At 31.6% G+C, this 24585-nt stretch overlaps 2 protein-coding genes across 2 annotated transcripts; both read right to left on the bottom strand.

Moving 5' to 3' along the window:
• Positions 1 to 10585: 10585 nt before the first annotated feature.
• On the bottom strand, positions 10586 to 11379 carry LOC131074525 (probable serine/threonine-protein kinase WNK11). Its single transcript, XM_058011174.2, has 2 exons — positions 11285 to 11379; positions 10586 to 11168 (listed from the first exon to the last, which is right to left on the bottom strand). Exons 1-2 carry the CDS (start codon positions 11377 to 11379, stop codon positions 10586 to 10588), a joined length of 678 nt encoding a protein of 225 aa, XP_057867157.2.
• A 9376-nt stretch (positions 11380 to 20755) lies between these two features.
• LOC131074526 (probable serine/threonine-protein kinase WNK11) lies at positions 20756 to 21534 on the bottom strand. Its single transcript, XM_058011175.2, has 2 exons — positions 21462 to 21534; positions 20756 to 21153 (listed from the first exon to the last, which is right to left on the bottom strand). The coding sequence occupies exons 1-2, from the start codon at positions 21532 to 21534 to the stop codon at positions 20756 to 20758; spliced, it is 471 nt and encodes a 156-aa protein (XP_057867158.2).
• Positions 21535 to 24585: the final 3051 nt, after the last annotated feature.

A 24585-nucleotide genomic window follows, 5' to 3' on the forward strand; every position in this document is an offset into this window, starting at 1 on the left:
CTAATGTACTGAGAGGGGAGGGGTGAATCAGTACTCCAAAAATTTTCTTGAATAATATCTTTACTGTTATGCATAAACTGAATAGTATAGTAACATAAAATAAAGCTAAAACAAATAGATAACAATCATACATGATTCACTCCATAACACATATATTTTGATTACGCAGAAACTCTTGGTTAGAGAGAAAAACTGCAGTGGGGATGGTACCCACAACTTCACTACTGCAATAATAAAGAGTGCTCGGTTAGAGCTACATATTTAGCTATTTTTGATAGCTTACCCTATTAGGAGTAACAAGATTTGTTAGATCTACCTTGCTAAAGGATCTTACAACACTTAATCTAAATGTTGCACCTGGTTAGAGGCTTTACAATTTATAGACTTGATTAGAGTCTTTTACCTTGTTAAAGGTTTCTCTTTCAACTTCACAATATTACAATAAAATCATTACAAATATCTACAACTTTACATCTGAAATTTTATAGCAGATTCTATGTGCTTAGAATAGATTACCTTGCTTATAGCATACCTCGGTAACCCATATAGTAACTCGGTAAACCCTTCTGTTTACTCTGTTCTTTAACTGTTCTCTGAAAACCTTCTCGGTGACCTCTGTGTCTCTATAACAGTCTTCTTACACTCATGCACACACTTTTTAACTCTTAACTCATGTTGTATAAATAGATCTCTTAAGACGGTGATCCAATTCATTGCTTCGATCTTACAAACATGATTTATTGAATGAATAACCATGCAAATAATTTCATTGGTTAGATGACCTTGAAATCATACACAATCTTCTAGTGCAATTTCCAATGTGATAACGGTTAGATGTGCCTTGATCTTGTAACACGTTTTCATATGCATGTCCAGGTTCAATGAATCTGGTAACACGTTTCACTCGGTGTGTCATCTTTGCTGCTCGGTAGACATGAAAAGATACTCGGTAGATAGCTCGGTGTATACTGCGTTTTGTGACTGCTTTCTTCTGTAACCGACTAAATTATGCATACCAACTGAATATTTCGGTAATAGTAACCAACTAGAGTATATAGTATAACTTTGACATAAAACTAATGGCAATCTAATAAGTAGTAACAATCTCCCCTTTTGACATTAGTTGAGATGTTTGACAAAAACTACTTTCAAAGTTATAACTCAAAAATTCTATATACTTTGCAAAATGATTATACTTGACATTATATACAATAGTCAATGAGATAATATATCAGATATACTCCCCTTATCATTATACTGTACAAAACTCTGATTTTGCATGCTTGGTGATCTGTTCTTGATCTTTACTTGGATATTCTGCTTATTCTACTCGGTATACTCCCCCCATATACTATACTCTGAATACTATATCATTCTTTGTATACTGTATCAAAACTGTATCACTCCAAGACTGTATGTATTAGTCCCCCTTTTTGACAAACATCAAAAACTTAATTTCCATTCGGGGGCGGTAACTGGTCAAAATGTACTTGTTCTGGGTGTCGGTGAGAGCGACAGAGAGTGCATCCTTTACACTGTCCATTAAAGAATTTTGTGCTTGAATATCAGCCAATAGTGATATTAAGCCATCAAGAGTGCTTCCCTCTTGTGTAGTAGACAAGTATGTGGCTTGGTTGATTTGTTCTTGGACTGATGAAAGATGAGGAAGGAATAATGTCTAGAGTGTCATTATATCCATCCTGATCTTGTGTTCTTCATTTCTTAGTTCCAATTGTTGAGCCATTAGCTGTTGAAGCTTTGTATAAAAATTCTAAATTGAATTTGGCTCTATGGTCAACTTGCTTGAGAGATCAGTGATCTCTTTCTCAATTGCCTCTATTTTATTCTTAATGTCTTTAATGAATAAAGAAAATGTGCAGAGTTTCTGAAATAAATAATGAATGTGCTTGAGTTGAGGAGTCAACTCAGCAATAAATTTGACAAGTTTAACTTTGTCAATAGCGATAGCTTTTTGTACCTCTTCTATCATTTTGGCAGTGAGCTCTTTGGCTTTCAGCTTGCTCAAATACTCCGATGCATCTACTCCAGATGTTTCTATCTTTGTTAGGAGTTCATCCAGTTGAATGTGGATGGCTGCATCTATTGATACTGTAGCTTCAGGTAGCATATCTACTAGGAGTGCTTTTACCTTTTGAAGTACTTTATTTTTCTTTTGAATGGCCATTTGCTTCTCTTGTTCGGCCTTTGCTTTGCACAGTTCTCCGAAATCAATGAGTGCTTGCCCTTTCAATTTGGATATATCAACATTGGGCAACACTATTGGTTTTGACAATTCAAGTTTAAAACTATGCTTCTTCACTTTCTTTTCTTTACCTTTCACTGATGGAATTAAGACAAGTGCTTGTGAGGCTTGATTACCCTCGGTAGGTTGCTCGGTAGAGGCAACACTTTGATCAGTTCCTTTAGCTTATGTGGTGTCTTTTGGTGTCTCGGTACTGGGTGTCTCAGTTGCGACATTTTTAGTGCTAGAAGGTTCTTGAGATGTCTGCTCTTGAGTAGTACCTTCTCCTGTTGCAGATTTGTGATCTTTAGTGCCTTGATCTGTATCCTGAGGAGTTTCGGCTGGGACAGGTTGCTTGACTGGTGGATAAGGCTGAACTTGTTCTAAAATGGATTTACTAGATACAAGTTTTGCATATGTAGTGCCTTCTATCATTTCCTGCTCCGATGCTTCTGTATCCATGACATCTTCATCTATTTGAATAGTGTCAGCAGGGTCTTGTTCGGTAGCATCAGGACCTTGCTTGATGACATCAAGATCATGCTCAGTGACATCAACGATTTCAACTGTAGTTTGTTCACCGACATCCTTGAAGATTTCCTACCACTTTGCTTTTGTCTCATTTTCTATGTCAATATAGAGCCCATTCATCAATTTTAAGGCTCTTTGTTTGACAAGAAACCTTGAATTGTAGGTTGTCAGATGTTCCTTTATTTTAGCTACTGACATATCAAGAAAGAGATGGACTAGACTTCTTTCTCTGATTTGTTTCTCTGAGTCAATTGCATACTTCCACCTATTATCAATATGCAAGTAAAGTTCATTTGGAAGTGACTTTGCTAGTTCCAATGGAGCTAACCGAAACTTTAGAAGTGTGCAGATGACAACTTCTTCAATTTGTCTCGTTTCATCATTGTTCCTGGTTTCATACTTAACAAATCTAAATGAATGAAATCCTCCATATTCTTTCAGATTAGCACAGAAGTTTTCAACACTATGTACATCTACCTTCTTGCTTTTGACAATCTGGAATTTGTTTGCATCCTCGGATTCTGTATCACTAGACTCTTTTGCCAAAATGAGTCTCCGAGTAGATTTCTTGTATGTCTTTGTTACCTTGGGAATAGTAACACTCTTTGTCTTCTTACTCGGTGAGGCTGCAGATGCTCTAGTGTTAGGTCTCTTTGTTGGAGGAGTCGGTAGGGCCTTTGAAGTGTCCTATTTCTTTCTTTTTAACACTTTACCCTTAGGCAATTTGGTGCTCAGTGTTATAGCTGCCTCTTGAGCTTCATATTCTTCTTCAGTGATGGCAAGAGTGCCTTTGATAGGTGTCGAGGAAGAGTCTTCTCCGAATTTCTCAGACAATGCCTTAATCATCTTTGTTGCCTTTCTTGTAGCTTTGGGTACTACAATGCTCATTTTTACCTTTTCCTTTACTTCTTCATAGGTTCCATATCTTAGCTCAGTAGCATGCCTTGGTAATGTAAGAAATGCATCAATTTGTTGTTTTGTGATGTCAAAATCAATCTCGTAACCCATAGGTGGTAAAGATTGAGTCCTTGGTTCCACAACATTCACATAACAGTAATCGGTGTCAACTTCAAAACATATATCATTTTTGTATTTCTCTACTAGTTGAGGCGGTATCCTATATCTGTTGTGCATTTTCTCTTGAAATTTACTGAAGTAATCATCCATGATATCATTGAAATTATCTCCTAACTTCTTGATGAAGTCATTAATCTGATGGGTGATTGGTCGGTGTAGCTCCCAAACTACTTTATTGACTGATGCAAAGAATTTTTCAAAGTAGAAAAACATGCATACCAGTAGTGATCCAAACTTTAGAGTATTAGCGAGTTGTTCTTCTTTGGCTTCCTGATTGTGTTCAGGTTCTCAAACAGATTCTTCAATAACATCTCACATAAGTCAATTTTCATTCCCTTTTTCACAATTTTATAAGCTAAGTCAACTACTACACAGGGTACACTGTTTTCCCTTGATGATTGGAAGAAATAGTAACCAATTACTCTAATAGAAAACTTAAGTTCTGCATCAGTGACATTGTTCAGTCTTGGTCCTCTGTAATCAGATTCTACTCCAGTTAAACTAATCAATTTCTTCTGTGATATCATCTTCTGGGCTCGGGCATGATCATAGATAGGGTAATCGGTAATCAAATGAATGATTTCCTTGGTTATCTTGAATGGTTGCTCTTCTAGCCACATGAAATCATCATGAACTCTGCTCAGAACAAACTTGACCTACTGGGGTTTGAACACACGAGGATAGGTTACGGCTTCAGTTAATCCTTTGATTTTGATGTGCTCATATTTTTTGTTCAATTTACCATCGGTACACAGCTCATCATAGGTGTCTTTGATTTCAACATGACCGAGTTCTTCAACATGACATTTGGTGAAGAATCTCACATCTTCGACTAACAACACTCTGTTCGGGATGAGTGAAAAGGTGGTTTTGTCATATGGTTCAGAAGCGACTTTGGGAGTCAAAGAGTATTTCAGTGAGGGCTTCTCTACATTCTTGACAACTATGGGATCTTGGATCTTGGGCGCCATTTAAGATTTCAGGTAAAAACTAGTAAGGAGTCCTTAGGGTTTCAGGATTTCAAATGACAGACGCTTTAAACTTAGCAGATAATGGCAACTAGATACTCTCGGTAAATCAGCTTAACAATGTGTTGAGATTTGATGTAAATACCTTGAATTTTCTTTGGAGGAGGTTTGATCGTCTTTGAATCGCTTGCTCTGCTTTCTCAAAAACTTGGTAAGTGTAAATGACCGCGAAAATGCTTTTAAGTACACAAAATACATTATCAGGCTCTGTGCGGGTTAGGTCAAAAATATTAAATGCACTCGGTTCCTCTTTAACTGATTTACTCTCCTTTTTTCATTTTAATCGAGTAACCAAATTTCCTTCATTTACTGACTTGACAGGCTTCATGTATTCACCGACTTGACAGGTTTCCTATAAAGTGCTTCAAAAGACTTTGATAGAATATCAAACTTACTAATACATCTTAACTATGCAGATTTTGAATTTAGTACATAATAGAATAGGAACTATTATGATTTTAACCGTCGGAGAATGTAGTCCCTTCATACCTTTGTTGATTAATTTGGAATAGGTGCACCTAACTCGGTAGGTAAGGTGCTTTCTTTATTTGACACAATTTCCTTCTTTTTCCAAATCATCTGTAGATTTTCTTTTATTTCCTCAGTGTCTTTTCTAGGTTGGTCTCTACAATCTCCAGCCATGTGTCCAACTTTGTGACAATGAAAACATGCCATACCAGGATTTCTCCATGATCTTCTGTTGTTCATTCCAAACCTTATAAAATAGTTAGCACTAATATGTCCATATCTTCCACAACATTCACACCATATCCTTGTATTGTAATCCCATGGTACTGCTGCATATTGTCGGTAAGGATCTGTATAAGTTCGGTAACCTCTAGTGTTTGCTTGGTGCGCAGACCACATGTAGTTCTTTTGCTTAAACCAACACTTCTCGGTACTATGTCCATATCTATTGCAGTTTCTACAAAACCCTTTGAATTTTGCCTTCTAATAATTGTTAACAGACTTTGTCCTACATTGATTAGATGTGTGACCATATTTATTGCAATTGTAACAATAACCATTGGACTTAGTGACATTCAGTTGCTTACCTTTTCTAATTTGGCATATGTTGGCAGTGTGACCTTGATGTCCATAGTAGTTGCAAATAAGCTTCTTTCTTTTAATGTTCTTCTTGATTCCAGCTTGCTTTGATGATTCTCCTCTCTCAGTAGTATAGATTCGCTTCTCAGTAGAGTCTTTTCCTTTGTAACCGAGTCCTGCATCTTTGTTGGGTCTTCTTGTATTCAGTTGCTCATCCAACATCTTTGATGCTTCATAACTCTTCTTCAGTGTTTCTTTGGATTTCTTCTCTATTTCAAGTTCATCGGTCATCCTTGATACTTCAAGTCTTAATGCTTGGTTCTCATCATTCTTCATAATTGCTTCATGATGTGCATAACCTAGTTGATCTAATAGGTTTTGTTGAATTCCAGTCAACCTTGAGATTTCATCATTCTTATCAGATACTAAGACTTCAAGTTGTTGTTTCTCTCTTTCTAGATCTCTTACTTTATCCTCAGCCGTTCTTAATGCATCTAGATTTTCAGTCATCTGTGTGCTGAAATGTTCATGTTCTCTTTTCATTGCTTTTAGTTGATCAACCAATGCTTTATTCTTTTCTCTCAATACTCCAATCATTTCTTTAGTCTCTTCAGATATACTGTTCTTAGATGATGTCTCAATTTGTTCCACTAACTCTTGAGAGTCCTGCAAGTCATCAGTTAATCTTCTTCTTACTTTCAGAGATTTTTGCATTTGCCTTTGAATGTCTGCAATCACTTGATTAGCATGATCCAGCTCTTCTTGCAAATACACAATCCTCCAAGATTGTTTATAGCCTTCCATTGACAAGATCTTCCTCTTTAGGTAGTTAAACCCTTTTTTAAGATTTAAGCTCTAATACCAATTGTTAGGCCCAATATGAAAAGCTAATGTACTAAGAGGGGAGGGGTGAATCAGTACTCCAAAACTTTTCTTGAATAATATCTTTACTGTTATGCATAAACCGAATAGTGTAGTAACATAAAATAAAGCTAAAACAAATAGATAACAATCATACATGATTCACTCCATAACACATATATTTTGGTTACGCAAAAACTCTTGGTTAGAGAGAAAAATTGTGGTGGGGATGGCACCCACAACTTCACTACTGCAATAATAAAGAGTGCTCAGTTAGAGCTACATATTTAGCTATTTCTGATAGCTTACCCTATTAGGAGTAACAAGATCTATTAGATCTACCTTGCTAAAGGATTTTACAACACTTAATCTAAATGCTACACCTGGTTAGAGGCTTTACAATTTATAGACTTGATTAGAGTCTTTTACCTTGTTAAAGGTTTCTCTTTCAACTTCACAATATTACAATAAAATCATTACAAATATCTGCAACTTTACATCTGAAATGTTATAGCAGATTCTATGTGCTTAGAATAGATTACCTTTCTTATAGCATACCTTGGTAACCCATATAGTAACTCAGTAAACCCTTCTGTTTATTCTGTTCTTCGACTATTCTTTGAAAACCTTCTTGGTGACCTCTATGTCTCTGTAATAGTCTTCTTACACTCATGCACACACTTTTTAACTCTTAACTCATGCTGTATAAATAGATCTCTTAAGACGGTGATCCAATTCATTGCTTCGATCTTACAAACACAATTTATTAAATGAATAACCATGCAAATAATTTCATTGGTTAGATGACCTTGAAATCATACACAATCTTCTAGTGCAATTTCCAATGTGATAACGGTTAGATGTGTCTCGATCTTGTAACATGTTTTCATATGCATGTCCAGGTTCAATGAATCGGGTAACACGTTTCACTCGGTATGTCATCTTTGCTGCTCGGTAGACATGAAAAGATACTCGATAGACAACTCGGTGTATACTGCGTTCTGTGACTGCTTTCTTCTGTAACCGACTAAACTGTGCATATCGACTGAATATTTCGGTAATAGTAACTGAATAGAGTATGTAGTATAACTTTGACATAAAACTAATGGCAATCTAATAAGTAGTAACATAAATGTGTATAGCTCTCGTGATGTTTTGGTTCAAACTACACCTTGTTCAATATATTCCAGAAAGCACTCAATACTGGGGGATGTTTTGTGGCACTCGGTATTCTGGACATTATAAGATATTGTATTTTTTGGCATATTTGAGATTTAAATCTCACAACCTTTCTATGTATTGTATAGCAAGGATCAGAGTTTTTCTTACTGGTTCTTTTCTCCGGGAGCTCTTTGAATCAACTTTATATAAATAAAATATATTAATTGGCACTGCCACCTTTTTATTAAAAAAAAAAACGTTAATTTTTAAGCATCAACATTTCGGATCACACTTTGTGATCCATCATCGCAATAAATTTTAATTCTAATTTAATTAATTAATATTTATTGTTAGCAAACACCAATATTATTATTTAAAAAATAATTGATAATTAAATTATTTTATCACTTAAAATGAATGTGTACTATTTTTCAATCACTATTGTTTAAGCAAGTTTTAATTTTGATAGGTGGAGCACTTCTTAATAGTTGTTTTTAAATAAATAAGCAATTACTACTCTACTTAAATATTATTCTTAAAGGTTTAATATGAATTTGATAATTATATTTTCAAACTTATATCAAAACCTAGATTTTATTTTTTAACTTTATGTATAAATAATTAATATTTATTTTTGACAAAAAATCAATATTACTATTAAAACAATTTAAAAAAAAAATAAAAAATTATCACTTAAAACTATTACTATTAAATGTGTGCTCCTACTTATTAATAATTATAATACTTTTCATATTTTAAAAATGTAATATAAAATAAAACTTTTAAAAAATATTCTAAAAAATTTATTATTATTAATTTATATATATTCATTATATTATCATTGATAAAAATTATTGAATCTAATATTAAAATATGAATACATTTAAATAAATTATTAAAATCATTTAAATGATTATTTTTAATATTTAATATCACAAAAATTTAAATAACTTTTCCACCCTCTACATAATCTCATTAAAAAAATTATATTTTATAGATTGAACTTTTTCTTCTTTTATTTCAACCGAACAAATGAACAAGCACTTTAAGATAGGTTGTGAAAAGCGATTAACAAATTCTAATTTTTAGAAGTTTAAATTTTTTAAATTTTTCTATACAAATCAAATTGCAAACCATCCAATATAGCAAATTACATAGTTTGCCATTGTTTTCCATTTAGGAGAAGCATATATTTGGAGCACATTCTTCTTTCTCTAAATATTTTTAACCCACTTTGGAAAACCAAAAAAAACACGGTGTTGCCTAATCATTCCTTAGGAAATGATAAATTGGAGACAATGTCCATTTATCTTTAATAACACGTAAAATGATACAAACAATTTGAGAAATTAAAAAAAAAAAAATAAAAAAAAAAATAAAATATATATATATATATATATATATATATATATATATATAAGAAAGATAGTAATTAATAATAATAAAAATAAATTTATCGGGGAATGCAAATATAACGTAAATACTTGTTTTAACATGTTTCCATTTTGCTATTTCTCCAGTTTTTACACTATGTGATTTTGCCAAATTAGAAGTCATAATTTTGATTTTTATATTTCAATTGTATTGCCATGTGTACACATTTAAGTTGCATTTCTTTTAAGTGGTCTTTCTTGTCATTGTGTCATTGGGCATGTATGGAATTGATAACTAGTTTTCTATTCTATCTTTTCTAAAATGAATCAACAATATATACTCAATTTTGATATTTGGTTTTAAATAAGTCTCTCCCAAATCAATTTCTTCCTTTTAACTGTTAACATTAACATGCTCTTGAAATCCATACTTGACTAAGTACTAATCAACTAGTGCAGGGTATATTCAAAAGAAATACCTAGGTGTGTTTGAGAAAATGCTACTGATAGGTGTGAAGTATAACCCAACAAACTTTGGCAAAAACCTCTACAAACATTCCAAAACTGGAGCTATAGGGCAATGAGAGTGAGAAGTGAACAATGAATGGTGATCCATTAAGAGAATTTTTTTTTTCATTAGATCTAGTTGTGATTGCCTTGTTATCCATGCATGCACAATAAACTAAACAACCAATTTCTCTATTACATGGAGAAAGAATTATGTTTCTACAGTTGTTGTCTGGTGACCATTCACAGAACCTACTTCTTTGATGAAAATTGTCATTATCTACACAATTGAATAGGTCTAGTGATAAACCCGTGTACACTAGAGTGGAGGTCATTCTTCTTCATATCCAATCCTTCTGTCTAAATGTGTCGCCTGTAGTTAAGATAGGCTTACCCTAATCCAAAGAAACAAAGTTGAACATCAACAAACTAACCATTAAGTTGGGTATTGACAACATTAGCGAAAAAATTGCTATAATATTTACCATTGTGTTATTATTAGCGACTGACCCCCTTTATGGTGTGATGTTTATGGTTCATTTGTCTTCAACAAAGGTGACATTTGAAGTAAGACATTTCTCACATAAATATTCTACCATGCAAGAAGTATTATCAAAAGAACTTTCTAGCAATGCATTCGTGCAATGTTTTCTTGTACATACAATGAAAATCAGCTCACAATGAATGTTGAAAGGGAGCTTAGTAAGCATCCAAGATTACAACAATATCATTTCCTATATAATAACATATCATTTTTATCAAACCAGGTGAACGTGATTGAAGACTAGATCCATCATAAGCTCTGCAGCAGAAGGCCTCACCATTCTTGGTGCCAAGCATTTCTCAATCAATTGTCTAACTTGTGGATCCAGAACTTTTCCCAAAGATGTGGGCATTCTACCAGAAGTCACCTTCTTGTAAACTTGAGCTACACTACTGCACTCACTATATGGAATCTCTATGGTAACCATCTCCAACATGTAGATTCCAAATGAATAGATATCCACTAGTTCATTATAATTATCCTCATACAATTCAAGAGCCATGAATTCAGATGTACCAACAACACTATGTGCAAACCCATCTTGCCCAAGAACACAAGAAAGTCCCAAATCCCCAATCTTGAGTATGCCAGAGTTTCCCTCCACAAAAATGTTGGAGCAATTCAAGTCCCTGTGAATAATTCGAGGGCTACAACCATGCAAATAATTCAAGCCCTTCAATATCCACCATGCCCAATTATTTATTGCATGCATTGAAACATGCCTGTGCTTTTGCCGATACTGTCTCAAGGTCCTTGATGGACAAAATTTAGTAATGAAGTTGATGCTTTTAGTGTGTCTGTCCAATCAGACATCATAAAACATCAAGATGTTGTCATGATTGAGAGAACCCAACAGAGAGACTTCCGAGTAGATTCTTTGCATGCAATAATCTTTGAGACATTGCAAAGACACCTTGTTCCATGCAACTTCAATACCATCTCTATAATCAGATGCCTAGTAAATAGTCTAGATGGCTCCACGCCCCAATACATCAGCATAATGACCATAACTACAAGTGAAATCCATTTCCTCAAATGCTTCCCTCCACTCAATTTCTACACTCCTCATGTACTCTTTCTTTTGACTCTTTCCACCCACAAAAGATGTATAAAATTTATTATGTTTGAAAGACACCTCTACTAACAAAGAAGACAATAATTTGCTGTGATCATCCCTAAATTGAGAGGGAGAAAATGAAATGGTGAATCAAATGTAAATGCATGATTCAACAAAAAAGAGAACATTATCAATTGTTGTTCTTCCATGAATATTTTTTATTTAATTTTTGTTGTAGGCCTATATTAATTGTTGCATGTTATATTACTTGTTTTTCTTGCAAGTATATTTTTATTTTTCAATGTTTAAGATTTTTTTCATATTTATCGATAAAAAAAGATCTTTTTTTTCATATTTGTTCCTGAAATTAGTTTTTATTATTAAAGAATTATTTAAACCTTTTCTGTTTCTTTTTTTTTTTATTATTATAAATAATATTTTAATTAAAAAAATTTAGGTGATTTTTAAGCAATAAAATTCTTCTTTATTTATTTACTATTATACAAAATTAAAATTATTCTTTATTTATTTACTATTATACAAAATTATATGTGTGGGGGCAGGGGATATATATGGATACAATATTATATGATTATATTTTATTATTATTAGATATAAATTTATTTGTATATTTTTATTTTATTAAAAAAACTATATATAGTTAATTTATTTAATTCTAAATCATTATTAAATTTATTTTTCTTAGACTAATAATGTGATTATAAATTTTTAATAATTATCAAATATAAATTCATTTATAAAATTTATTTTATTAAAAAATAAAAAATTTATTTATTTAATTTTAAAATAATAAAAATTCAACATTTATAAAATTTTATTTTTTAGTTTTTTTTTAAATGTACTTAAATTTTTTTTATTTAGTTGTAACATTATATATGTGAGAGGGATCAAGAAGGGTACCTTTGCAAACTTGTTTTAAATATAAGTTCTTTAAAATAAAAATATCTTTTAAATTTTACTTTTAGTAATTTTTAAAGTTGAAACTGGTAGATATAAGGAAAGTTTTTAATTTAATTTTGTATTTATTTTAATTATAATTATATTTTGAAAAGTGACACATTCACATGTTTTATCTATATTTTCTTTCCCTTATACTTATTTTTATACGTTTATCATTTGTTCATCATTATTGCAATTATATTCACAACCACTCTCATCCATGTTTGAGGTTCAACATTGTCCTATACAAGTCTATTTTTGTACTACTTAGGATTGATCTCATAGTTTGTGAGTATACACCCAAAATTGGAATCCTCAAGTTTATATTCTTGCTCACCTCTTCTTAATAAATGTCAAGTTGACTTGATACATATTTTATGCGAGATGTTTATGTATAGATTTTTAAACACATTTAATTTACCAACAATTTAGAATAAAGGTCAAACTTGAGGTAGCAAGGATTAAACACACGGAAATCTATGATTGCACAAACTTTGGCACATTCATCAAATTGAGGACAATCAATTCTTCACTATAGTGAATAAATTCCATATGACATCAATGTGACAACATAAAGACGTGTCTTAGTTTTTAACTTAAGGTGCACATTGATCTAGATTGGTTTCATTAGTTCTTTGATAAATATGGTTTATACTTCAAATTCATACAAGTGAGTATTCAATTTAGAGAAAAGTTTGGAATCAAATTCAACGAGATCACTAATGTGTTCATTGGAACATTGGACACATTTAAAAAAGTCAACAACTAAGGCCCATATTGAATTTAAATTTCTTATGAAATATTTTAGTGCAATGATTGAGTGAATGTCTAGAGAATTGAGGGGGTGTCTAGATCTGGATACAATATCATATTTTTGTGTGTGTGTAAATAAATTAATTAACAACTTATCCTTACAAAGTATAAGAGTGTAAATAAGTGTTTGGGTCGATTTCAAGATGGATCATATATCGTAAATTAAGGTACTACAAAATTCATAAGCAACAAATACCATAATACTAGAAAAAAGTAATAAAAAATAGCATCATCATATCCACTAGGCTTTACATCCATTCTCTTTTCTATTATGAGGTGAAAGAAAGAAAAACGGGACACAAAAAAAAGTGGTGCCAACATGCTTTATAAGTAAATTTTAAAATTATCTAAAGTGTTAAACTTATCTAACAAAACCTAATCATTCTCAACGATTCCTTGAATAAGTAATGTTGAACATAAACATTTTAATTTAAAAAATTTATGTGCTTTTTAAGCAATAAAATTGTTCTTTATTTATTTACTATTATACAAAATTATATGTGTGGGGGCGGGGGATATATATGGATAGAATATTATATGATTATAGTTTATTATTATTAGATATAAATTTATTTGTATATTTTTATTTTATAAAAAAAATTATATATAATTAATTTGTTTTAATTCTAAATCATTATAAAATTTATTTTTCTTAGACTAATTATGTGATTATACGTTTTTAATAATTATCAAATATAAATTCCTTCACTGTGATTTTACATTTCAATGTTGGCAGTGGCTTTTTGATAAATTGAATCTGACTTTTGTTATAGGGAAATATCTCATTTCACACTTCAGAGCCTGACCTCTTCTGTTTGCTTCATCTTTCTATGCTTGTCTTTGGATCGTTTCCCCTTCTATTTTAATCTAGAATATTTGGTTAGAAAGGAACAATAGGATCTTCAAAAAGACTAGCTCTTCTCTTGAGGAGATCTTACTGAAAATTGAATCTTCTATTTCAGAAGTTGTCTTGTCTTATATCTTCAAGAACCTAGAAAATCTTTCTTCTTTTTCGCACTGGGATAGTAGGGTGACTAGGGTCTGAAAGCTATTATCTATCTTGCCTTCTCATGGATCCATTTTGAAAAACAATGATGCTTTAACCAAAATAAATGTAGCTATATGGAAGCCTCCTCCTCATGGGCATTTTAAATTGAATTTTGATGGTGCTTCTCGTGGAAACCCCGGTTTGGCAGGAGTAGGTATGGTGATTTTTGACCATCATGCTAATATTGTCCAGGTTAGATGTCATGCTATTGGGCATAAGTCCAATAACTTTGCAGAATTTAATACCCTGTCTATGGGCTTGGACATGGCTATATCCTTGGGCATTAAGGATCTTGTAATTGAAGGGGATTTGATGGTAAACATCCAATGTGTTATGAAGAAGAAATCTAACTGTTGGAAATTATAATATTTTCTAGAGTTAATTTTACAATAGTTGGCTTTCTTTGATTCTTTCTTGATCACTCATTGCTTCAGAGAAATTAATAAAATAACGGATTTCTTGGCAAATTTAGCCATTGACATTAATGCAAATTTGCAGGATATAAATATGGAAGAGATTTCACCTTCCCTTCTGAAACAGTTGCAATAAGTCTTCTTGGTTTTTCCTAAGTATAATATCATAAAAAAATTTAGTGCCCTTATGCCTTGAGAGGTAAGCATGTTTGGTGTATATGCGCAGGTGGTAAGTATGCTTAGTAGGCAACTCCTAGTTGGTTGTTAAGTATGTTTATGATTTGTCATAGGTAGCAAGGGTGGGTACCTGTTATGGTATTAAGGTGGGGCCCTATCAGTAGTTATGATTTGGCATGTTTTATCTGCTCTCTTCTCGCAAGAGTGTTTTAAAGGTTTTATTGTTATATGCAGTAAGTAGGGAATGTGCTTGGGTTGTAACCAGTCATGGTTTTTTATGTTGTCATTATGGTGGAGTAAGTAGTTTGTTATGTGGCATTGGCTGGGCTACAAAGTACTATTTTCTCCAGCCGCCACCATCATGCGAAGTCCTTCATTTATGTGTTATCTTGTATGAGATTTAATCTTGCTTTAATTGGCTTTACTTGTAATCATGAAGTAGCATGATTTGATCGGCTCACGTTTTTTGGTGGTTGTTTGTCTTTAAAAGCCGATATCTTTCTCAATAGAGCAGTAAACAGTTGAATTGTTCTTGTTGGGCTATGTTCATATGTCGAGTGCTATTGCTCTTTCAAGATATAGGGTCATTGTCGAATGCCAGATTGAGAGGGATAATGAGGTTCCAAGTAATAATTCCAAAATACTTGGGCAAGTGTTTTGTTTGCTTACTCCTCAGGTGGATTTTGAGGTTTGCAGGTTGCTGGGAACTCTCTAGTTGCAGTCTGGTCCTTCCTTTTCTGGCTTCGAGATTTTGTCTCGATTTCTTACTGTTTGCCATGAAATTTTGCTTGATAAGGATTTACTCCAACTCTTGGTTCATGTGTTTATCCCTCCCTCGATTTTCTCTTGGGAGCTTGTTAGGTCTGCATTGGATAATTATCATTTTGAGTTGGGCTCTTTTTATTATGGGGGCTTTCTTCCTCATTCTGATCTGTTGGATAATGGGCGGTGTGGGGTTTTATTGTTTGAGATGAGAATGGGATTATTATGTGACAGATTGGGGGACACTTTGTATTCTTTTGAAACCTTGCTAGAATCGGTTCCCTCACAATTTGTGGATAAAGCATTGGTGGTTCTTATGGGTTTACATTCTCTGCTATCTTTTGGTTTTTTGGCCTCAGCTCCTCCACGACTGGAATTTCCCTTGCTACCCATTCCTCCTTCGAGCATGGATAGAGAGCCCCCTATTGAGAGCTCAAGTTCTTGGTTTCAGATTTAACTATGTTTGCAGATATGTTGATGTCTTTTTTATGTAGAGTTCTGATCAGTTGATATGTTTGAATTTTGGCGAGCCTTGGAAACCTTGATGCTACGAACCTCCTCTACAGATCACATCTAATGATTTTTTGGGTCATATGGATAATGAAATGTATATCTTTGAAAGCCATGTAATGGGAGGGTGATCAAAATCAGATATGTAATTGGGTATATGGGGTTTTTTAATTTTTTGCTTTTTGGGCCACAACCGGAGGTTTTCTTGCAGGTTCTTTCCTGTCGGTATGCCCTTTGAACCCGTTTGTATCAAAATTCAATATTAATAAAATATAGTTTAGTGGCTTGTCCACTTTTATCAATATATATATATATATATAAATTCATTTTATTAAAAAATATAAAATTTATTTATTTAATTTTTAAAATAATAAGAATTAAACATCTATAAAATATATATTTTTAAGTTTCTTTTAAATGTACTTAAACACAATTTATTTAGTTGTAACATTATATATGTGAGAGGGGATCAAGAAGGGTACCTTTGCAAACTTGTTTTAAATACAAGATCTTTAAAATAAAAATATCTTTTAAATTTTACTTTGTAGTAATTTTTAAAGTTGAAACTAGTAGATATAAGGAAAGTTTTCATAGTTTTTAATTTAATTTGTGTTAATTTTGAATATAATTATATTTTGAAAAGTGATACATTCACATGTTTTATCTATATTTTCTTTCACTTACACTTATTCTTATACATATATCATTTGTTCATCATTATTGTAATTATATTCACAATTACTCTCATTCATGTTTGAGGTTAAACTTTGTCCTATACAAGTCTATTTTTGAACTACTTAGGATTGATCTCATAGTGTGTGAGTATACACCCAAAATTGAAATCCTCAAGTTTATATTCTTTAAAAAATGTTAAGTTGACTTGATACATATTTTATGTGAGATGTTTATGTATAGGTTTTTAAATGCATTTAATTTACCAACAATTTAGAATAAAGGTCAAACTTGAGGTATCAAGGATTAACCACATGGAAATTTATGATTGCACAAACTTTGACACATTCATCAAATTGAGGACAATCAATTTCTTCACTATAGTGAATAAATTCCATATGACATCAATGTGACAACATAAAGACGTGTCTTAGTTTTTAACTTCAGGTGCACATTGATCTAGATTGGTTTCATTAGTTATTTGATAAATATGGTTTATACAAGTCAAATTCATACAAGTGAGTTATTCAATTTAGAGAAAAGTTTGGAATCGAATTCAACAAGATCACTAATGTGTTCATTGGATCATTGGGTGCATTTAAAAAAGTCAACAATTAACTTGTCCATATTGAATTTAAATTTCTTATGAAGTATTTTAGTGAAATGATTGAGTGAATGTCTAGAGAATTGAGGAAGTATCTAGATCTGGATACAATATCATATTTTTGTGTGTGTGTAAATAACTTAATTAACAACTTATCCTTATGAAGTATAAGAGTGTAAATGAGTATTTGGGTCGATTTCAAGATGATCATACATCGTAAATTAAGGTACCATAAAATCCATAAGCAACAAATACCATAATACTATAATAAAGTAATAAAAAATAGCATCATCATGTCTACTAGGCTTTACATCCATTCTCTTTTCTATTATGAGGTGGAAGAAAGAAAAATGGGACACAAAAAAATGTGGTGCCAACATGCTTCATAAGTAAATTTTAAAATTATCTAAAGTGTTAAACTTATCTAACAAAACCTAATCATTCTGAACCATTCCTTGAATAAGTAATGTTGAACATAAACATTCTTAGTATGAGCACGATACATAGAATTTTTGGCCAAACAAATGGTGTTTTGACTATTATGCATCAAACTTTGACATTTTTGTAATCAAAACCAATACCTATACCAACTATCTATAGCCAAACCACCTACTTAGATAAAACAATTATAGGACATGTTTACTCATCCAACTCATTGTACTTCAAGTAGAGATAAATCATAACCAGTAGCAAACCTTTAATGATCCAAGTCATCTTCCCACTTTGCATTAAAAAATTCCTATATATCCAAGGACATCCACATCATTAATACCATGATAACAAAAATAGTAATCGAAAATTTTACATATATATCTAAATAGCCTCATAAAAAAAGTTTAATTCTCTCTACTAGGGTTAGATATAAACCTACTCAAAATTCTAACTGCTATGGTAATATATGTGTAATATTTGGTTTGATAAAAACTTTTCATACGTTAAACTATCAACAACAATAGTATAAGGTACAATTGAAATTCAATCAAAATCATCATTATATTTATGACACATGTCTAAATTGATCTTAGTCCCTACCAAAAATGGAATACTCACTCTAGTTTATAGTTATCGATATTAAGTTGTCACAAAATGGTGTCCGCATACTTTTGTATATTTGATCCCTACTAATATCCATCTCAAGAATATTTTTTGTAGCCCCCAAGTAGTTCACGTTTAACATTTCAAAATTCTAAGTTTTGAGTTCTTGATCATCACCTTATTGTTACAAACAAACAAAATATATAATCCACATACAGACAATAATCAATATTTGACCATCAATCATCTTAATATAAACACAATGATATTCCTTGCTCTTAACAAAACCTAATTTTAATGCAAAGGCATCAAACTTCGAGTTCCTAATGTAGGGGCATCATAGTGAAGGGCTTTCCATTTTATGTTTTTGGTTTTGTTGACTATTCTCCTCACCCATTAGCAAAACATATGTTTTTTTTTAACTATGTTTCATTTTTGGACATTTTGGAGCCTACGACCTCACCCATACGAGCCCATAAATGAGCAGTAGTTGTGAGAAGTGTGAAGGAACAAACCTGGGTGGGAGTTTTAAACATGGAAAATCAAAATGGCCAACATTTATGACAAGTTTTGGGAGGAAGTTTCCAAAAAAAATTTGAATTTTCTTTAGTTTGAAAAAAAAGACAGAGAAAGAGAGAGAGAATAGAGCAGAAAAAAAGAGAGGAAAGACTGCCGACTCAAGGGGAGTAGCCTGAAATGCCTGAAAACAAGAACGGTGGAAAAAATATTGACAACTTCTTCCAAGAATGTTTTTGATTAAATTTTTGTTGTATGCCTATATTAATTGTCAAGCATGTGATATTTTTATGTTCAAGATTTTTTCTTCTTATATCTGTTCCTGAAATTAGTTTTTTTTATTAAGGAATTATTTAAACATTTTTAGTTTCTTTATTTTTATTATTATAAATAATAAGTATTTTAATTTAAAAAAATTACATGCTTTTTAAACCTTAAAACTTTTATTTATTTATTTATTATACAAAATTGTTTTTATTTTATCTATATATATGTATGGATTTAATATAATGTGATTATAATTTTTTATAGTTGAAAATAATTATTACATATAAAATTTATTTGTATATTTTTATTTTATTAAAATTATTTATATATATATTTTTTCTAAATCATTTATAAAATTTATTTGGCTTAGACTAATTATGTGATTATACGTTCTACAATACCCGCGACTAGTCTTCGGAAGGATGTGGAAAACCACAATTTTGTTGAACACAAACATGTTTTCATCCTACCTATCTTATGCTAGATAGGTTAATCTTATGATTGTAAGGTGTCTATCAAAAAGATTGTCCCCTCTGATTGGGACTGTGTTGATGTTTTAGGTATAATTCTCTGGTCCTGTACAAGGGCACTCTACCTCTTTCTCTTTCTTGTTTTTAAGGGTTCTCACTCCCCTTAACAATCCACTTTCTTCATTTTCAAGCTTATGTAATTATCCTTTACAATAATCAATATAGTTTGAGGCCTTTACCTTTTATTTTAAAAAAATATATAAAATATAAATTCACTCTTTTTTTTTTGTATTAAGTATCATAGAATCACAAAGTTCATTTTTTACTCATTTGAGCATCGACAAATACAACCAATGGAAGACCAAGAGTGACAACTTAGAATTCCACAAAGGTGTCCCTCATGGGAGTTGAACTTGGATCTCCACATTGAGAACTCAATGCTTTAACCAACTAAGCTCAACCCCTTGGACTAAATTCACTCTTTTAAAAAATATAAAATTAATTATTTAATTTTAAAATAATAAAAATTAAATCTTTTGCCATGCAAGTAGTATTATCAAAATAACTTTCTGACATAGCATCCATGCAATGTTTTCTTGTACATACAATGAAAATCAGCTCACAATGAATGTTGAAAGTGAGCTTAGTAAGCATCCAAGATTACAAGAATATAATTTGCTATACAATTGTTAATTATAAACAAGCAGAGAAAACATAATAATCAATAGTAAAACAAAGAAACCATAACACAGGAGAAAACACAAAAATGCATAACACAAAGTTTAACGTGGTTCACCATTACTGGATACATCCACTAGAAAGCAGAGAACACTTCTCTTAATCAATCTCCAATACTACAGTGCATACACATGGGATGCACACAACCATTTATATAAACATATTCAGCCATGAAATGAAGAGTCTAGAGAAGGTGAATGGTCATGTGACTATTGGGCTTCACATTCCCAACAACAATAACATATCATTTTCATCAAACCACATGAACCTGATTGAAGATTGCATCCACCATAAGCTCTACAGTAGAAGACCTCACCATTCTTGGTGCCAAGCATTTCTCAATCAACTGTTTACTTGTGGATCCAGAACCTTTTCCAAAGTTGTAGGCATTCTACCAAAATCCACCTTCTTGTAAACTTGAGCTACACTATTATACTCGCTATATGGAATCTCTATGGTAATGATCTCTAGCATGGAGATTCCAAATGAATAGGTATGCACTAGTTCATCACAATTCTCCTCATACAATTCAGGACCCATGAATTCAGGTGTACCAACAATGTTGTATGCAAACCCATCTTGCCCAAGAACACATGAAAGTCCCAGATCTCCAATCTTGAGTATGCCAAAGTTTCCCTCCACAAAAATGTTGGAGTAGTTCAAGTCCCTGTGAATAATTCTAGGGCTACGACCATGCAAATAATTCAAGCCCTTCAATATCTGCCATGCCCAAGTCTTGACTACATGCATTAAAAAATGCATGTGCTTCTGTCAATATTGTCTCAAGGTTCCTAATGGGCATAATTTAGTAATAAAGTTGATGCTTTGGGTGTTTCTGTCTAGCCAGGCAGCATAAAACATCAAGATGTTGTCATGACTGAGAGAACCCAACAGAGAGACTTATGCGTAGAGTCTTTGCATGTAGTAATCATTAAGGCATTACAAAGACACCTTGTTCTATGCAACTTCAACACCATCTATGTTATCAAATGCTTGGTAAACTATCTTAATGGCACCACGACCCAATACATCAGCATAACAACCATACCTGCAAGTGAGATCCATTTCCTCAAATGCTTCCTTGTTCTCATCTCTGCACACTCAAATTCTACACTCCCCATGTCTTCTTTCTTTTGACTCGTTTCTACCCACAAAAGATAAGATGTTTCAAGAAAGCAAGTATAAAATACCTCTGCTAAGAAAGAAAGTAATATGTTGAGATATCCCAAAATTCAAAGGAAAACATGAAACAGAAATGTATGATGTAGCAGAGAAGTGAACTCTTTTCTAATTATCGATTGCTTTTCTTCCAAGAATATTACATGCATTGTCTACATTAATTGTTGCATATTATATTAATTACTTTTCTTCCATATATATTTTCTATTTTTGAACATGTTAAAAGAATTTAAATAAAAAAGAAATGCAAGATTTTTTATTCTTATATTATTTCCTAAAATTAGTTTTTATTATTAAAGAATCATTTCAAACTTTTTAGTTTCTATATTACTATTTTTTATTATTACAAAGAATATCATATAAAATAATATCATATATATATATATATAAAGAATAATTATCTAATTATAATTTTTTAATAATAAAATTTAATTATATGTGTAAATCTTTATTTCATTAAAGATTTTATATAAAATTAATTTGGTTAATTTTAGAGTGACATATTATTTAATTTATAAAATTTAATAGATATAGAATAAATATGTAATTATATATTATTAATAATTACTGCATATAAATTTATTTGTATATTTTATTTTATTCAAAACTAGCATAGATATTTTAAATACAACTATCTAAAAGATGTTGAGAGATAATAGCCTCGATGTTGCTACGGCCTTGAACACATTAGCATAATGACCATAGTTGCAAGTAAGATCTATTACCTCTCTATTCTCATCATTGCAGTCAAATTTGTGAGACGCCTACTAACAAAGAAAGTAATTTGCTAAGATCATCCCTAAATTTAAAAAGAAGATGAAATGACAAAACAAATGTAAATGCATGATGCAACTCTTTTCTAATTATCAATTGTTTTCTTCCATGAATATTTTAGATTAAATTTTTGTTGTAGGTCTATATAAATTGTGGCATGTTATATTACTTGTATTTCTTGCAAATATATTTTTTATTTTTTAATGTTGAAATTTTTTCTTCTTATATTTCTTCGAAAAAATATTTTTTATTATTAAAGTTCAATTTTTTATTGTTATAAATAATATATTTTTTAATTTAAAAAATATACATTCTTTTTAATTTACATGGAAACTCTTTCAAGGAAAAACCATAGAGAAGATTGCTTGGATCTACTATCCAAATCTAACCACAACAGAAATAAAGTGATCTTGTATTTGTAGGCACCAACTCGCTAGAGACACTAATCCTTACATAATTTGTAGGAACCAACCTACAGAAGACACCAATCCCAAGCACCATCTCAACAAGAGACATTGATCTTTTTTGTTTGGAGGCACTGACCTCTTCTAATTTCTTAAAAATTTCTTCAATAGTTAATGAACATTTATCTATGTTCTAAAAATCTGCTCATTAGAATGATCTATCACCTTTTACTCTAGACTTTGCATTTCGGTCTCCTTCACAAACATCTACTTGCATCAAGTGTTCTTAGAATTAGATCTTCTCTACTTTGTTTTGTATAAATTATGTTCTACTTTTAAATGATAAATATTTTTGCACATCTACATACTAATACTTTCAAAAAAGTTCTTCACCTTTATATACCCTTTGGGCTCCCAAAATAAATTACATTTCATCTTGGAATACCAATTCAAATTAAACACTTGTTCTTATCAATTTGACCATCAAATAAACCTCATTCAAACATATGAACATTATAATATTGGCCAAACACTTCATCCTCTTTTCACCTTAAAAATATACCTAACTTAAACTAGGTTGGCCAATCAAGGGTTGGGGGTTGTCATTACAACATGTCAAAAATACAAGTTAACACGTGGACATAACCACAAATTATGATAGAGCCCTTAAAGAAAAAAAATTGATTTCCAAGTTATCCTTTTAGGATTTAGGGTTATCCTCTACCTCTTTTCAAAAATTATCAAACATGCTAAACTAAATAAGTAATTGGCTATGCTTTATCAGACTCAACAAATTTGCAAATGGAAACACTTTTTCAGAGGCTAGGGGGTGGTGGTCTACCAAACGACATTCCATTATGTTGCAAACATGTTAAGGGACATTTTTTAATATCAATGTCTAATGTGTCATCAGGTGTTGAGGGTCGGGTGTACCTTTTACCCTCTACCAGAAATTGTAGCAACACTCAAATAGTATTATCAATGAACATAAGCAATATTGGGGGTCAACAATACATCATAACATATTCCATGCAAACTTCAAACTAGACAAGCAAATTGTTAGATCAACGAAGCCAAAAGTCTTTTTGGGGATCATAGGTCAGACCTCCCTCATACCAAGTTCTTATTAAAATTAAAAAGAAAAACAATGAACTCCCAAGGGATGAGGCTTGATTAACTTAGATTATTGTATCCAAAAAAAAAATCTCCTCCTTTGTCAGAAGATCATCTTTGACATCAATGACAAAATGGCAACAAACTCACCTTTGCAACAATATTTCCCTTTCTTGATCAAAACATGCTTTAATATAACAACCTTTGCATTAATAAAAATAATTCCAACAATGTCCCCCTTTGACATTGATGGAAACCCTAGGAAGAAATAATTAGAGCACTCCTTTTTTATATAATTCTCCCCCTTTGATATGAACAAAAAAAGGATGTTCAATATTGTCACAAAAAAACTTCCCCTTTTGTACTACTCTTTCTCCTTTTCTACATCTCCCCCTTTTTACAACTTTACTTCTTTGACATCTATAGCATTATTCTCTCCCTCTTCTTGTAAATCTCCCACTTTTTCTTTAACTCTTTCCCTTTTATAAATCCAATACCTGATCTTTCACCGAGCATATCCCAAAAACTACGGATCTGAAAGACAAGTCAATCATTAGCTCCCCCTAAATTTGTGCTTGTCCTTAATCACTCAGTAACAAGGTGAAGAAGATACCACTCTTGATTTCTACCTAAGATACTCAAAAGTCTCTTTTAGAAGGGGCTTTGTAAAAATATATACATTTTGTTATTTATAGCAATGTA

The sequence above is a fragment of the Cryptomeria japonica genome, chromosome 9, assembly GCF_030272615.1.
Source record: "Cryptomeria japonica chromosome 9, Sugi_1.0, whole genome shotgun sequence".
Lineage (NCBI taxonomy): Eukaryota > Viridiplantae > Streptophyta > Pinopsida > Cupressales > Cupressaceae > Cryptomeria > Cryptomeria japonica.